The 15,933-nt window shown below is 37.4% G+C and overlaps 1 protein-coding gene across 1 annotated transcript in view; it reads left to right on the forward strand.

The window, feature by feature from the left end:
- Nucleotides 1-2,971: 2,971 nt before the first annotated feature.
- The window catches only part of LOC139474620 (ras-related protein R-Ras2-like), a 47,918-nt gene continuing 34,956 nt past the window's right edge, over nucleotides 2,972-15,933 (forward strand). The window contains exons 1-2 of the mRNA XM_071257704.1: nucleotides 2,972-3,108; nucleotides 15,764-15,851. Of these exons, the coding sequence (XP_071113805.1) occupies nucleotides 3,004-3,108; nucleotides 15,764-15,851 (193 nt within the window). The 5' untranslated portion in view covers nucleotides 2,972-3,003. The remainder of the gene's footprint in view (nucleotides 3,109-15,763; nucleotides 15,852-15,933) is intronic.

A 15,933-nucleotide genomic window follows, 5' to 3' on the forward strand; every position in this document is an offset into this window, starting at 1 on the left:
GTCATGAAGTAGTACATGACATTATCAAGCCTTGTTCTCCCAGCCTGAAACAAAGCTGCCCAACGTTTAACAGGGGAACAGCATGGACACTTATCCCCATACAATTGTGATATGCGGTCAGGTATTTCTTGGGGAGTACTTTTCTCTAAAGTCAAAAACTTGATGCCTACTCGGTACTCGTTCTTTTACCATTTCTGTGTCCATGCATTTGGACCCCTTTCACGTTCAACTATCTGTCACTAACGGCCCCAAAGTTAACGGCCCCAACAGACCAAATACACTTGTTATGAACTACTCAAACAATGTACTACATTGACTAGTTCACTTTGTTATGGCCCATAGTTGAAAGTTAGTCAGGCTAAATAACCTTTTGCTGTATATAAGCGATATTATAGTTTACCACGTGCATCGTCTCGCGCATGTTTATAAATTACGTCTATTGGATTGTATGTATCAGTATGGTTAACTGAGAGTGATTTGGGTTGAACGCCGCTTTTAATAAACAGTTACAGTATTCCAGTCATATCACGGCGTGTCAGCTTAATGTGGGAGGAAAGTCCGAAGTGATGCAGGTCTCAGACGTTTACCACTTGGGTGAAACCAACGAGCACGGGTATGGTGCTGGCAAACCAAGAAAAATAATCGGGGCGAACCTGGACTCGAACCCACAACCACTGGTTTCTGACGTGCCAGGAGGACGCAACTCTCCACAGCGAGTTGTGTAGTAATGTTTATGTGTGCGATCCAGGCGTGATGTAAACAATTCCTGTTACACGAAATTATGGCAAACCGTTTTCATATTTATTACCAAAATACTAATATCTTGAATTATTTTTAAAATATCGGTAATATATTTTAATATATCATTAAAGTTTCAAAGATATCAATAAATAATTGAAGAATAAGTGAGTTGGGTTTAACGCCGCTTTGAATAGTATTATAGTTATATAAATACAACTCAACCTTTGATAGGGATGGTCACATATATCATTCTACTTATATTTACACATACCATATTAAGAGAATCAGTTCTGTGTATCAAATATAATAAATATACAAGTATGGCTACCAACAGCGGAGTAGTATCTTATACAGCCGTGACACTGTGTCAGCTTAGTGAGAAATGAATGGCTATAAATTAAGTGGCGTAAAGTCGTAGAGGTTTTCCATTTCCTTTATATATTTTACTTTAACAAACAAATTTAAAAAAATAAGTCCCCGAACATTTTGAACTTTCGAACGTTACGTGTGATCGTGATAATTGTCGTTCGTTTTCCACTTTCAAATGCAAATATAACTTATACTTATTACCTCATTAATGTACGTAACATCTGAATAATAAATGGAATTTCATTGTTTCGTAGACATATTCGTCAGATTATTTACACACTTTGAAAAGACATTCCTCTTTCTTTCTTTAGACCGTGATGAACGCTGTAAATTAAAATTTGGCCGAAGTACAGTGAAACCTCGTCAGTGCGGACCCTGTTAATCCGAAAGGCCTGTATTCCGAACAATTATTGTTGGGAACGTATATTCATAGTTAATGGACAAACTAATAACCAGTGATTTGTTAATCCGGAAATTTGTTAATCCGGACTATTTAACTGTGAACGCCCCGTCCGTATTAAGTTGGTTTCACGTACGGACGCACACATGCACGCACACACAGATATGCGCGCGGATTCGCACATGCGGAACTCTTCCTTGGATGCACCATTGATCTTTGGATTCGTTTAAAAGCAAATATGTCATGCACATATCAACATCACGTCAACTGTGTGTATAGATGTGTAGATATTTAAAGTGTTCCAGCTAGATAGAATATTCTGTCACCAAATATGTTTTGCCAACAGTTTTATATTATATTGAAGTTCAGGTAGGAATCTAACAGGAAAATATAATAACATGTTTCTAACTCTAAAACACATCATGCACACACATGTTCAGTAACTGATTATAAGCGTATTACATGTGATGTACTGAGAACGACATATCATGCCATGAGATTGTCAATCTTTAGTATAGTGGACACTCGGTATTCTGGACTTTCCTTTTCCAATGACACTCCACGATGTGGTAAATTACGGGTTTCCACTGTTTAATTAATTACAGCACCTTCTTATCATATGTTATGTTAAACATTCGTTCGTATTTTTTGTCGTCTTTTTCACAAATGAATTTTTTTTTCATAAATATTTTGTGCCTTTGCATTATTATTATTATTTACTGGTCGAGTTATCGTTTTCCGAAAACATATCCGCGATTAAAAAATATAGGCAGACGTACAGATGGAACAAATCAGTGCTATATGGTTGAATGTTTTTAATACACTAAGCGCACGTTAATTGACAAGTCAATTACTCCTCTACTCCAATGTACTTGCCCATATCTCATTGGGAGGCGCAACTAAACTTATTGTGAAAACATCATCACATGCTTTGAAGTTTTAAATACCTTTACTCAAATTAACTCAAGGTCAAGCTGAAACTGTGTGTATTTATTATTATACAATATATATTATTTATTATGAAATTGTGAATAACGTTGGAAAACAAGACAATGACAATGTAAATAAAGCATAAGTACCAGAACATAGCATTATAAAGTATGTAACTAAAGCATATACACAACTACATAAATCTCTCTTATCGTTATTAAAAATAGAGCTGCCGATTTCGCCCGACATTTAGTAGTCGTTTTCGCCAAATGAGTTGCCGTTTTCGCTCGATAAATTGGTGACGCTTCACCCTGTACCCGTTTTATATCTCCCTTAGCGGCTCCTGAATGAATGCAATATTATATGCATTCGTACTTGATTAGAGTTCATAGAAGGGTCTGAATACGTTCCATCAAATCGGAAAGTCCAGTTACACATCGGTTCATGACCAACAGACGGGCACCTGCTGTGAACACACTAACAGCAGTTGTGAGGAAAATATAATCTATTCATGAAAACATCCGCAAAGGATTGTAAGGTCAGTGTCATTGGGTGGGTACACAATGTCCCGCAATCCGGATTCTGGGGGATACAGCCAGAGTTATAAATTAGTTGTTGTCGGTGGCGGAGGAGTGGGAAAAAGTGCCTTAACTATACAATTTATACAGGTAAGTTCCTCCAACTGCAACCCTTGCGTGATTTTCACGATGCCGACAAATCGAGGTCGGGATGGTCTCTGTTCGGCATGGACGTTGTTTACGTCTGAGTGGGATCTCTCGCTTTGGCAACTCATCCAGCTAATGTGTCAACTGAGATACCTCTCGTGCTTCCCAGCTATTATCTCAAGGTTTCCGTTTGTGTTAGGAGAGAGTGGCAACGATTTTATCACTAATGAGATAGTTGTTGTTACAATGAGCAGCTGCCAATACTAAAAACACGCAATATTCGCTCTATGGGTGTACATTGTAAATTAATGTGTTGTTGCTTTTGCTCTTACGTCGTACAACCAGCGTTTCCCAAAGTGCTTTTCTGTGTAAAATAGATTAGTTGTATGAGTACTTGTCATCATGACCTAGTGCCATCCGTCTCCCTACCCAGCATGTTGGTTGATGCGTGTCATCGTATCCCAATTGCGTGGATCGATGCTCATGTTGGCAATCACTGGATTGTCTGGTCCAGACTTGATTACAGGGTTAGAAACTAACAGTTTTTGTCCACTAGTCCTTATAATGATAACATATAGAAAACCCCTTAAAATGGGCCAATTTCTACTAGTCCTTAGGATACTTTTACTATTTGGCAGTTTGGTAAGGACTAAAGCACTAGTGCCTATTGCTAACACTGGATTATTTACAGCCTGCCGTCATATAGCTGGAATATTGCTGAGTGCTGCGTTAAGCAATAAAAAAAACAAATCAAACAGTTTGATTCTAATCACCTGAACATTGCTCTAAAGTATTAATTTCACATTTGAGTGTACCATGGACTATTAGTAGTTCAGCTTTCTAGACTGAACAGAATTTTTTACTTGACTCGGGCTTGGAACTGGTGACTGAAGTTACAGATTGCAAGGATAGCAAGATATTTGACTGGCTGATAAATGGAAAGCCCTTTTTAAGGAGACAAAAAACATGAAAGGGTAACTTGTAAACAGATCTGTAAATAATCTGTTTCTATTCGAAATGGATAACTAAACATGCTAAAAGTCAAATAAGCCAACAATTATGATAGTAAATTGATAGTATTAACGATTGTGTACATATAGAACAGAGCTAAGGTACCGCCTTGAAACGAACCTTAGTTGACAACATGTACTTCTCGCCATCACGTGCGCAGGAGCCTCGACGGTGACTAGTCAAATTGTTCCATGTGAAAAAAAATAATCAGCAATAGCGATCAGCTGCACCTAAGTGCTACGCTTAGGGTTATTATTATTTTAAATATATTTAGTAAAAGCTGCAACTAAAATAACACGATATTGGAATATCTTATTCCTGATAAAATAATAGTTTCAGATACAATTGTTTCCAATCCTTGCATCAAAATCATTTAAAGTTATATCATTGGGTAAGTTTTAACCGAATCACTGGTAGATTCCAAGAAAACATGTGTCCAGCTGTGTCCAGCTTACTTTGTGAGAAAATACACAAGGTAATCTTTAAAACCCTGGATGTAAAACAATGCCTAGCAGAACAAAAAATACAATTTAAACGGTAAATCAACATGTCTGGTAATTTTTATCTCAAATTTCAAATTTGTACTGACCATCCCAAGTTTCTTATCATCCATTCGTTTACCGGAATTCGCTGAAGGGTTACGGTGTAATTTTTCTCAGAGCATATGATTTGAATTATGTTTTTCAAAATACTGAACACATGCTGAATCAGCTAAAGGGGGGGTGCGCATTATACTTGGGTGTGCACTGTACTCAAGAAAATGCGGTAACTCAACATGGCTTGGAAATGTACTCGTAAAAACATGATCATAAATTTCCAAGAGCTTAACAGTACTCACTGCTGGTAAATTATGAAATATAAATCCCATCTCTAGATGCCGAATCCCAATATTAAATTTAGTAATACAGTCTTTGCCAAAGACATTTGAGTCTATTTCCCCAAATCTTTCACTTGACATCATTTTCAGTAGATCTTCGTGTTAATGTACCATATTCAACGTAATAAGCGCCCAGGGCGCTCTCAAAATTAGGAATGTGGGGCGTTTATTAGAATATTATTTTGAGTTGAAAGATCGTAAATTTCGTGGTTTATGCTAACAGCCTGAAATGTTTACATACGACAGATATATTTTTCAAGAATTGAATTGCCCATAATTAAGGGTAATATAACACACGAGTGCGTATTATGCACGAATAAATAAGTCTTGTGTACATTGATCAATCGGAAGGGGTGCTGATTGGGATTGTTCACTAGCCAATATATTAGCAAATATCGCCATGGGCGCTTATTAGAGCGGGGCGCTTATTACGTCGGATACGGTATGGACTTTTAAAAGCAAAGCTCACTTGACTGAAATCTTTTTTATCAGACTCAGGCTTCGGTCTAGTGGCTAATGTTACAGACTGGTTATAGAAAAACTATTTACGGAAATGTGAGCTTAGGCAGACAATATTAGGATCCATTCGATATTGTGACTTAAGCAGACAACAAAAAAGTGAAGCCTGTTATTGGGGATTGGCATGGTGGTTGCAGAATATTGATAGGATGTGACATGGTTGGTATTTTGTGACATTTTAGCTGAGAGCATGGGTAAATTTCAGCAACTGCTGACTTTCCTGATGCATTATCTTACTTACAACACAGACAGCAATCATGACATGTACCAGTGTTAAGATTCCTGGTCAGAGTCAGTTCCCAGTATCTTTGTCATAGGAGGTGACTCCTTGAATCAGGTGGTCAGGCCCATTGACTTAGTTGATTGTGTGTCTTCGCACCCTAACAGCGTGGGACGTTGCTTGTAATATGCATCACTTGTTTGTCAGATCCAGACTTGAGTATTTATAGGCAGAAGTCATAGAGCTGAAATATTGCTGAGTGTGGTGTTGAATAATGAACAACTTTTGTACATTTGAGTCTAAATTGAAATGTATTGAAGTAAATGTGAATATCTTATTTATGAATTTGTTGTAGAAATTCTTACCAAGTTCATGGCAGTGTAAATGTTTGCAAATAAATAGTGCAGCATTAGTCAACAAAGTACACTTTGAAGATAGGAGCACATTTATGAGTTACCATGTAAGGACATGTTATTACAGTTATAAAAACTCTCTTTACTATAACTAGGTAACTTAAGAATATAAGGCCATGTACTATTCAATCTCATTACAATCAGATTTTTATTCTGATATGATACCTCTGTGCGTGAAGACACCTCCATTATAAGAAATAAAGGTATCTTATTTAAAAAATATGTATCTACAAAATAATAAAAATAAATTCCACAACCTTTGTTCAGGAGCTGAGCTGAGGCAATCTAGACTTGCCAAATCATTCTAGACTTGAGTAGGACTCCTTTTGCTGAGTGTGCCTTGCCCGATCATTGGTTTGAATTCCAGGACTGTAAGGTGCTACTATCTCTGCCCTATGATCTGTCAATATTTACTGCCGACTTCTGTAATAAGATACAACATGAATGGTGTGAACCTAAAACAATGAGTATGACCAGTGTAAATGTAATACATGTATCCTGCTTTGATACCAAGGTGTTGCGCACAGAAACATGAGAGGTATATACCTTATTATCTAACATAGGCTCACAAAGCTCACTGCCATACCAGCGACATCTGCTACATGCAAGTGCAAGGCTTTACAAAAACCCAAGTCTGGTAAACTTTCCTTCAGCCTAGTAGGATCAGCTAATCCAAGTCAATAAACAAAGACTAAACATGCTAAATTATACTGAAATTAATACCAAAACACAGCCCACAAACTGGTCATGTCATGTGAATAGGTACTTTTGTCTTAGGTCTTCCCCAGTAACCTTTGCTTGTATGAGGCAACTAAATGGATCATTTGGTCAGGCTCAGTGACTTGGTTGATTGCATGTCATCAATGCTTGGGTTTCAGTCACTGGACTGTCTGGCCGCTATCATATCTGGAGTATTGTGGTATTAAACAACACACAAACTTAGCTGTTAAACATGCCAAAGCATGTGGACATTTTAGACGTTGGAGTCTACTAGTCTGAACCTAACTTCCTTTTCTGTAGAATTTGAGTGTTAGAATATGAACTATATAATCTCATCTTTCTGGAATGTATTAGATTTTTCTAGACTTTGGCTTTGAATTTGCCAAAGACAGTTGACAGTTGTTTCAGATTGTAGACCTGAGCTAGTCATGTGCATTCATTTCAATTGTTCCAATTCGATACCCCTGTCAGTCAAGATCTGATTAACCCTAGATAGGAGGTCAAAATAAGCGAACTTACTTATTGGCAAATTTGTGTCGAGGCTTCTAAATTAGCAATTTGATCAATCGAAGAATTCAGTACAGCATATGTGACTTTTGTTTCTTGAAAATTAATGTAACTGGGCAGGTCAGAATGAATAGTAATAATGACCGTGCTATGTTGTGGGTATGCATACCCTGTTGTTCTTTCAATATGTTCTGTCAGCAGCATAAGGCTTTCTTTCGGCTGTTATTTCATTTCTCCTTCATGCCCATTATTTTGATAGCTTTGGGTTAACCTGACATGACCTTCTTGGAGATAGGTACCTAATTGGACTAAACATGGTAAAAGGTCTGATTTAAGTGACTTTGATCCATATCTACTTATTAATCAGACTGATAGGTGTTAACCATCCATGGCTTCAAGATAGTGATTGGAATCAGTTACAATTTCATAATCAACTATCAGAATAGGTTGTATACTTATGACCAACAATTGACTATAGTCAGTTAGCTCAGTCAGTTAGTCTTTTGTTAGATTTTTTATCTACTTTTCCTTTGAAATGCTGATGAGTTGTGGTCTGTGTCAAACCACATGGAATTCTAAATCCTGTTTTCAAACTATTTCCTTTATCTTTTAATGTTTGCTGTCTTATAGGGACATTCTCTGGAGCCCGGGCCCTAATGATCCTAAACCATTTGAGCAGAGAGTGTATCTGGATAAGTGATATTACTATAGTTAATCGACCCGTGAAGATCCAGGGTAGAATAGATCTTCAGCAACCCATGCTTGCCATAAAAGGCGACTATCATTGTTGTAAGAGGCGAATAATGGGATCGAGTTGTCAGGCTTGCTGACTTTCTTGATACATGTCATCGTATCCCAATTGCGAAGATTGATGCTCATGATTGCAATCACTGAATTGTCTTGTCCAGACTATGTGAACAATTAATTTTATGACCTGAGGAAGCATCCATTTGATCTATTTTTTTCCCCTCTGATATCCAGCAAACTATTTATTTACTGAGCACTATCAAATAATCTTTTATTTTGTCATTTGGATGTTTTCCACAAAACAAACTGTTCATTTTTTTCAATACTGCCAACAAACTATTCATTTTGGGCATATTTCTGAACAAATTTTTAAAAAGTCTTCCCCCCCCCCCATAGAAATCAAATTGTCCCTATATTAACTTGTGCTTTTGAAGTTTGTGCAGTTTCTTCAGCATCCTTTTTCATGCTTGGAAAATGCATTCACGGTCCTAGTCTGATTGAGGACATTCTACCATGACATTGAAGAAGGCTAGATTCTGTTGGTTAAAAATAATAAAAAGAGGTATACTTTTTCTAACTCATACTTTTATTGAGAGTTTCACACAAAAAAACATACATATGAAAACATCGATCTATCAACGGCTATGCATCAATGTATATGATAATGGCTGCCGATGACCCTTTACAATTTTGTATACGTTTGATATCAGAACAACACTTATCAAACATGATGAAATCTATATGGGAACACACATGATTAAGTAAAACAGGCACTAACCACTGTCAGGGCAACGTAATCATCGGTCACAGAAATGAGCAGTCTCTCTTGTATTGTTGTTCTGTTTGTTTTTTGTTTAACATTGCATTACACACTATTCAAGCTATATGACGGCAGTCTGTATATAATCTAGTCTGGACCAGACAACCCAGTGATTGACATGTGTATCAGTCTATGCAATTAGGATACAATGACATGCAGCAACCAAGTAAGCAAACCTGATCAACCGAACCTGATCAACCAAACCTGTTAGTTGCCTCTTACGACAAGCAAGACCTATGCTCTATTCAAATTTTCATGGGTCTTGTTTTTTGTGTTGCCATACTTCAGAGTGTCTGTAGTTGTACCAGCAGGGATATCATAAGGACGAGTAGAAATTTGCCCTTGATAAGGGTTTTATTATATGTTATCATTATAAGGACTAGTGGACTAAAACTGTTAGTTTCTATTGCTGACATAATCAGGTTTATGTTGAACATAACTACAGATCGAGATTGTCCTCTGGGTTCATGCAATTTGTACATACCACTGTCACCACGGACTGCGACGAGTAAACAAACAAATAAAATGCCTAAAGTGCATCAGTCTGTAAGTATGCCTGGGTAATTTATTGTCAGAGATCGAGTGGTAGTGAACAAATATTTTCATACGTCTGTCGAACTAAAACCTTTTCGACAATAGTTACTGTTCACATGTACAGTCAAACACTGTTGTGTCAAACTTTGATGTGTTTTGTCGAACTTTGGTGTGTTGTGTCAAACTTCGGTGTGTCGAATTTACTGTTGTCTTGAAGGAAAAGCTTGGTCCCTGCGTATCCCTTCTTTATTCATCATTTTTGGTTGTGTCGAACCTCAGATTACTCGAAGAATTTATGTAGGTGTCTTCAACTTTGACACAATGGTGTTTGACTGTATGTCCATTCTACACTGCTGTGTTTTTTATATCCACAAGATAATGGGGCCTGCGTGTTAATTTTCTATCTTGAGTGGTGGCTTTTACGAAGATTACTTACAGATTGGTCTAGAAGTTGGTCGGGGAGTTTCTTGGAGCTCACTGTGATGAGTACGGAACTCCTGATGATGCAGAAACTGCACGACAGTAGAGAACTGTCAGAATAGAAAAAAATGCCAAACAGTATTTCCTGTGAACACTTTAGTAGTTTCTTTTTATGTTAGCAATAGATGTGACTTTTGAAATTTTGAGTTTTTCTGCCATAGTATTTGAATCAAGGGACCCCAACATGTTTTAGTTTTACCATTAGTTTGAGTCATGACAGGATCTGTTTACTTTCCTGTTTAATTCAAACACTGTTACACTTGGTTATGTCCAGTCACCAAAATAGACGAGTCATTAATCATATGCAGTCATGCATATTTCAACGGGATGTGATACTTTATGTGGCTTGTTCAATAAGCCTCACAATATTCTTTTGTGACAAAAAATTTAAAAAATTGTTTCTGTTACCATGTCTGTTGCTATTCTGCAAACATTGGTTTACCTATCCCAGACTTGATCACATATTGCTAGAAGCTATGGTTACTATATCCCCTTATTGTTTAGTAACTTCATTTCTGATTATCTTCTTACCATAAGGGGTGGTCGGGTAGCCTAGTGGTTAAAGCTTTCGCTCGTCACGCCGAAGACCCAGGTTAGGTTCCCGACATGGGTACAATGTGAGAAGCCTATTTCTGGTGTCCCCCGTCGTGATATTGCTGGAATATTGCTAAAAGCGGTGTAAAACCATACTCACTCGCTCACTCTTATCATAACATATGTCAAAAAAACTATTAGTACCTATCGCTTTCTTGATCACAGTGAACTTTGAATAAGGATTCCAGATAAAAAACTAAATTGGTAGCTGTTTCGGGGACTTGCGACTGTTGTAGAGTTATGATTGCTTTGTGGAAACCCTGTATGCAGTGTTTGAAATAAAAAAGTATGCCAGGCTCCCATCAGACCCAGAGATTTTAGAAGCTGCAGGCCCTGACTAAACTGTTCAGGCCTTCATTGAAAAACCTGCAGCTTATTGTGATAAATAAAACGTTGTGTAAATGTACTGCAGGCCAAGTTTGAAACTATGGGTCCAACACGAGATCCACCAGCCACGGCCCTATGGGCAAGCACTTATTTTGGACACTGCTTGAATGGGTTTTTGTTTTCAATCTGGAATCCTGATTCAAAGTTTACTTTTAACGAAAGGAAGTATATGTATTTGGAACTAAGTGTTAGAAGAGGTATATATATATAAAGGTTTTCAGACTGTTATGATTGGGAGACTTTTCTAAAAGGTCTGTAGGTCTCAGTAGTGACATATAGAAGTTAGAACAGTTGATGCTAAACTGTGAGCAGGTGAGGGGAAATAGTAACCACAGCTTATAATCCTGGCTAAGTACCATGTGGCTAGATCTGCAGAATAGCTGAGGCAGCAGTAGATAATATTCCCTCTCACATTTAGCCTGTCATCTAACATGGATACTATTTGCAGTACAGTGAAACGTTTCCCTGTGCCATGTTTACCTAGTTTAACTTATGTCAGATTAAGTTATCTATCCCTATTGTTGATTGTGCCAGGTGGCCCTTTAGTGCAGTCACAGTTAGTGCACTGTACACCGTGATCTTATATTGCCGTGTCATAGATAGGGTTAATATCGAGAATTGCAAGACAATGCCCAGTTCTTAATGCGAAACATGGAATTTGAACTGTACTGAAAATCAAGATATCTATGTGTTGATACAATGTTTCATGATACTGAATCAACATCATCAATATTCAAGATGAGATATTGATACAAATATAATTACTGTAAACTACGTTTATAACAAACACACTTATAAGTTTAACGAACTGACGGATATAATGAACCAGGTTTTTTTGCTATAATTGATGGATATAATGAAGATGCTCATAACGAAGTAACGGATATAGCAAACTCACTTTGTGGTCCCATGTGTACTCTGTCAATGATAATGCTTATCATGCTTATGTTTATTACGAACAGTTAATCACTGAACTGCTCATGTGTCACTATCAGCCTATCAAAACATCCGAGGACACACATGGCTGTTTATTAATATTTGAAAAAGAGTTATATTTTTGTCAACAATGTTTCGCATTCTTTGAAAAAAACGCATGAAGTCTAGGACTCCTTAGGATCCCTAGATTCAAATAAATCGTCTCCGTGGTCTAGTGGTAGAGCATCCGCTTGGAGAGTTAAAGGTCCGGGGTTAGATCCCCAAAAGATCATACCAAAAGACGTTGACAGATGTACTTGTTGTTACCCTGTCTGGCGCTCGGCATTAAGGGGCTAAAACAAGGACTCGTCGGCTTGGAGTCAGTATACTGTGTCTGAGTGGAGTATTCATGTTAAACTGGGGCATGGTATCTCAGTGGGCTAGTACTATAAATCGGCATTTGTCCAGATTAGTACAAGCAGCCACACATGCACACATGTGCATGCATGCACATCGCTATATCAACGCAATAATCTTGAATTTCACCTCACCTTACCTAGATTCAAATATTGAATCGGCAAACATCCTGTGTATCAAAGAACCCCACCTTAACATCTGAAACTTGGTACAGATGGAAAGTATGGCAGACACGTGAAGGGAAGAAACATTGATCAATAATACAAACTTTGAAATCCTTTCGTAATCATTCACAGTCCTGAGATCAATCATTTGTAATTTTCAGTCTATAGACCAATAGTGAAATATGAAATCATTAATGTCTATCCTTTCATGGGTTGACTAATATAGTTCTTGATGGTTACATACCGCTAGCAGTCTATCTAGAAGGACTTACAGACTTCCATTGAAGTATAAACTGGATAGACATGGTCTGACAGCATGGCCGTCATATGTACTGCATAGATAATAGAAACAGGGGAAATTGGTGTAAAACTTTCCTACTAATGCAATCTTTCTGTTGAGAAGAGTGTTTAGAAAGTTGAGTTTGGCAAAGAGTAGGATTTGCATGAAACTGACGGAGAATTTCTTCTGGTGTTTGAACAATTTGTTTGACTACACTCACACTTTATAAGCCATGCTGAGGCCATATTTTTGTATATAACATAGCTATGTGATAATGTGCGAAGAACAAAGCGTTTAATTCACGATAAGAATTGTTCTAACAAGATGTCATTTCAGGAGATTCGAATATGTGCTCGCAACTTGATGACATCATATATTGGTACGCAGATAAACCCTGTAGCTGAACAATTACATCAAAAGGTTGGAGAGATATGACTATAGGTATTGGGAGACAACTTAACCCACCTGTTCATAAAAAGACTTGTCCAACATTTCCAAGGTCGGATACTTTTCAGGGAGTTATCATTATTAATAGGTCATTTTCATGTATACAAGTTAATAGAGATTAAACAGATGTTAGTGAAATGAAGACTTTTGGATCCATCAATTCTTTTCTCTAAACATTAAATGAGACATCACGTTACGGGGGGGGGGAAAAACCACGTATCAGTTCGGTTTGATAAAAGTACTAGATCTTGTCTTCATTGATGGTGCAGCTCTAGATTCCACTTACTAATGATATATCAGTAGAAGTACACAAACATTGAGTTATTAGCCCTAAATCTGCAGCAAATTCCAGTAAGATTTCACAAATTGGACATTATGTACTGAACACAAGGTTAAAATACCTCTGGATTTACAAAAATAGTAACTTTTACCGAATTTTCAACAAAACGATGTTTTTTCCCAAATTTGCATGCCAAGGGCACTTAGTTAAGAACTCTAGATAAAACCCTGTGTAAGTGGCATTAATCCCAACTCAGTGACAGTTTACAATTTATCTTTTCTTGAATAACAGACGAAAGGGGAAGATTATGTTTCTTACAACAGATCAGTAGTAAATACAAGGCAGGCTTCATACTTGTGCTTGGCATGCCATCCAGTATACAACTTCATCCAGTCAGTTCAGGACAGAGCTAAGTGTCAGCTAATTGGCCAATTGTGACTTCCAGCACTGCAGCATGGCACAGTGGAGTGTAATACAATACGTACTGCCCCACCTTAACAATCCTCTGTATGCCTACCGTGCAGTATGTCACTTATCTTGGCTGAAATCAAAACATACCAGGATGAATGGCCATATATATATATGTTTTACTGGACGGTTTTATATCTTTATGACAAGATAGGCAGACACTACAAAGTTGAAAATCTGTTTTTTAGGCAATAAATATAAGTGGCAGATTTAATTATGTTTGTAGTGTGTAAGTAAGTGTAAGTAGTGGTTTGGGCTGTAGGTAATTAGTATTGCCCTTCTGATGATGACAGAATATAGTACTTGTGTAGCTAATGTTTTCCTGACTACTGATCTTGTATGTGTTTAGTTGTTGGAGTTGGCAAAGTTGTGAAGTGTTGTAGGAAATATGCAATTTCAGATGGAAGTCCTGAAATTTGTGATTTCACTATGCACACCCTGATCAAGTGGTAGGTCTGGTATATCTTTGAAAATGTGTTTTTGGAGAAAGTTTGCAAAATACAGACACATCAAATTACCAGGCAGATTGGAGTTACTAAAGCGTTTCTACTGCATGTTTTCACAATCTGTGTGCCATATGGATACAATCTAATGAATCAGTTTATGTATAATGTGTGAAGCCTTTATGGATATTGGGGTTTAATCAGTAGAGTAACAGCTCTATCCTGGAGCTCACATCTTGTGAAACACTTACAGTCCACGGCTATACTTGGTGTAGCTATGATGTTAATTTTACCTGATTGTCCATTGCTGTATCAACGAAAGTATTCATAAAGAAATTATTTGAAGAATATTGGCGTTTTGTTTTGTTAGAAACACAAATGTTTATCTACAATTCATTTCCTTATTGTCACATGAAATAGATATTGTGATGATTGAATGTTTTGTATTGAATAATATAAATAATTGTGTACTAACTACTATATAAATTGTAGCAGGATCACAAGGGTTGTTTATGTCACGTGTGTCATAGTGTGTCAATGTACCCATTAGGGCTGGGACGGGTAACTCAGGCACTCTGGTCGGGTAGGTCCTGAGTAGGACCCGGGTACCCACAGGACTACCCTGACACGTGGTTAGTCATGTGATATATATTGTTTAATGACAAAATTTATCTAAAACTCTATAGTTACACTATAAGTCACTAATGTTCCCATTTCTTTCTGACAATGCACCCATTCCTTCTTACTTTTATATATTTGAATTAAGATGACATTTCATGCAGTAAACTTCAGTGTATGCATGGCATGATCGCTTTACACATATATATAAAAACGTTTTGCCAGGGCTACGGTCAAACTTTTCCAAATCGGACAGTTTGTATCTATCTCTAAATATCTACAGCGGGTACCCGGGTCAGGTAATAGGTTGGTGGGTACCCGTGTAGTAAATTTAGACCCGACCCAGCCCTAGGACCCATATGCATGGAATTGTCTACAGGGTAAAACCCTATTCCCTCCCACACTCACTATGTTACCTACCATGATTCATGCATATTCAGTGTTTGAAATTGAGATGCCATTTTGTTAATAGTACTGTATTTCCCTAACTGAAGGCTGGGCCTTGAATAATTGCTGGGTTTTTGATAAAATGCTGGGCCTTGATTAAACGCAGGCACAGAATTCTCCCAAATTACTATCTTTGAGATTAAAAGGTGGGCATAAAGAGTGTCCAAAAGATGTATATGCCTAGATGTTTAATAGAGGAAATATGGTAAACAGAATGGAGGTCCCTAGATACAGCACTACAGCAAACCTCATGGATCTTAGGACCATTCTTAAATTCAAACACTGCAAATTGTTTTGTTTGTATTTGTTCTTGTCTTCATCTTAAAAACTTGTATTTTGATGTGTTTCAGTCCTACTTTGTGACGGACTATGACCCCACAATAGAAGATTCCTATACTAAACAATGTGTTATAGATGACGTTGTGGCCAGACTAGACAGTAAGTATAGCATGCAACACCTTCTTGGTCCATCCTGTTGGATCCCTGGCCACTCTAGAAGATGCCTGTACTAGACACACTC

This window comes from Haliotis cracherodii, unplaced genomic scaffold, assembly GCF_022045235.1.
Source record: "Haliotis cracherodii isolate W230 unplaced genomic scaffold, xgHalCrac1.p SCAF_3, whole genome shotgun sequence".
Classification (NCBI taxonomy): domain Eukaryota; kingdom Metazoa; phylum Mollusca; class Gastropoda; order Lepetellida; family Haliotidae; genus Haliotis; species Haliotis cracherodii.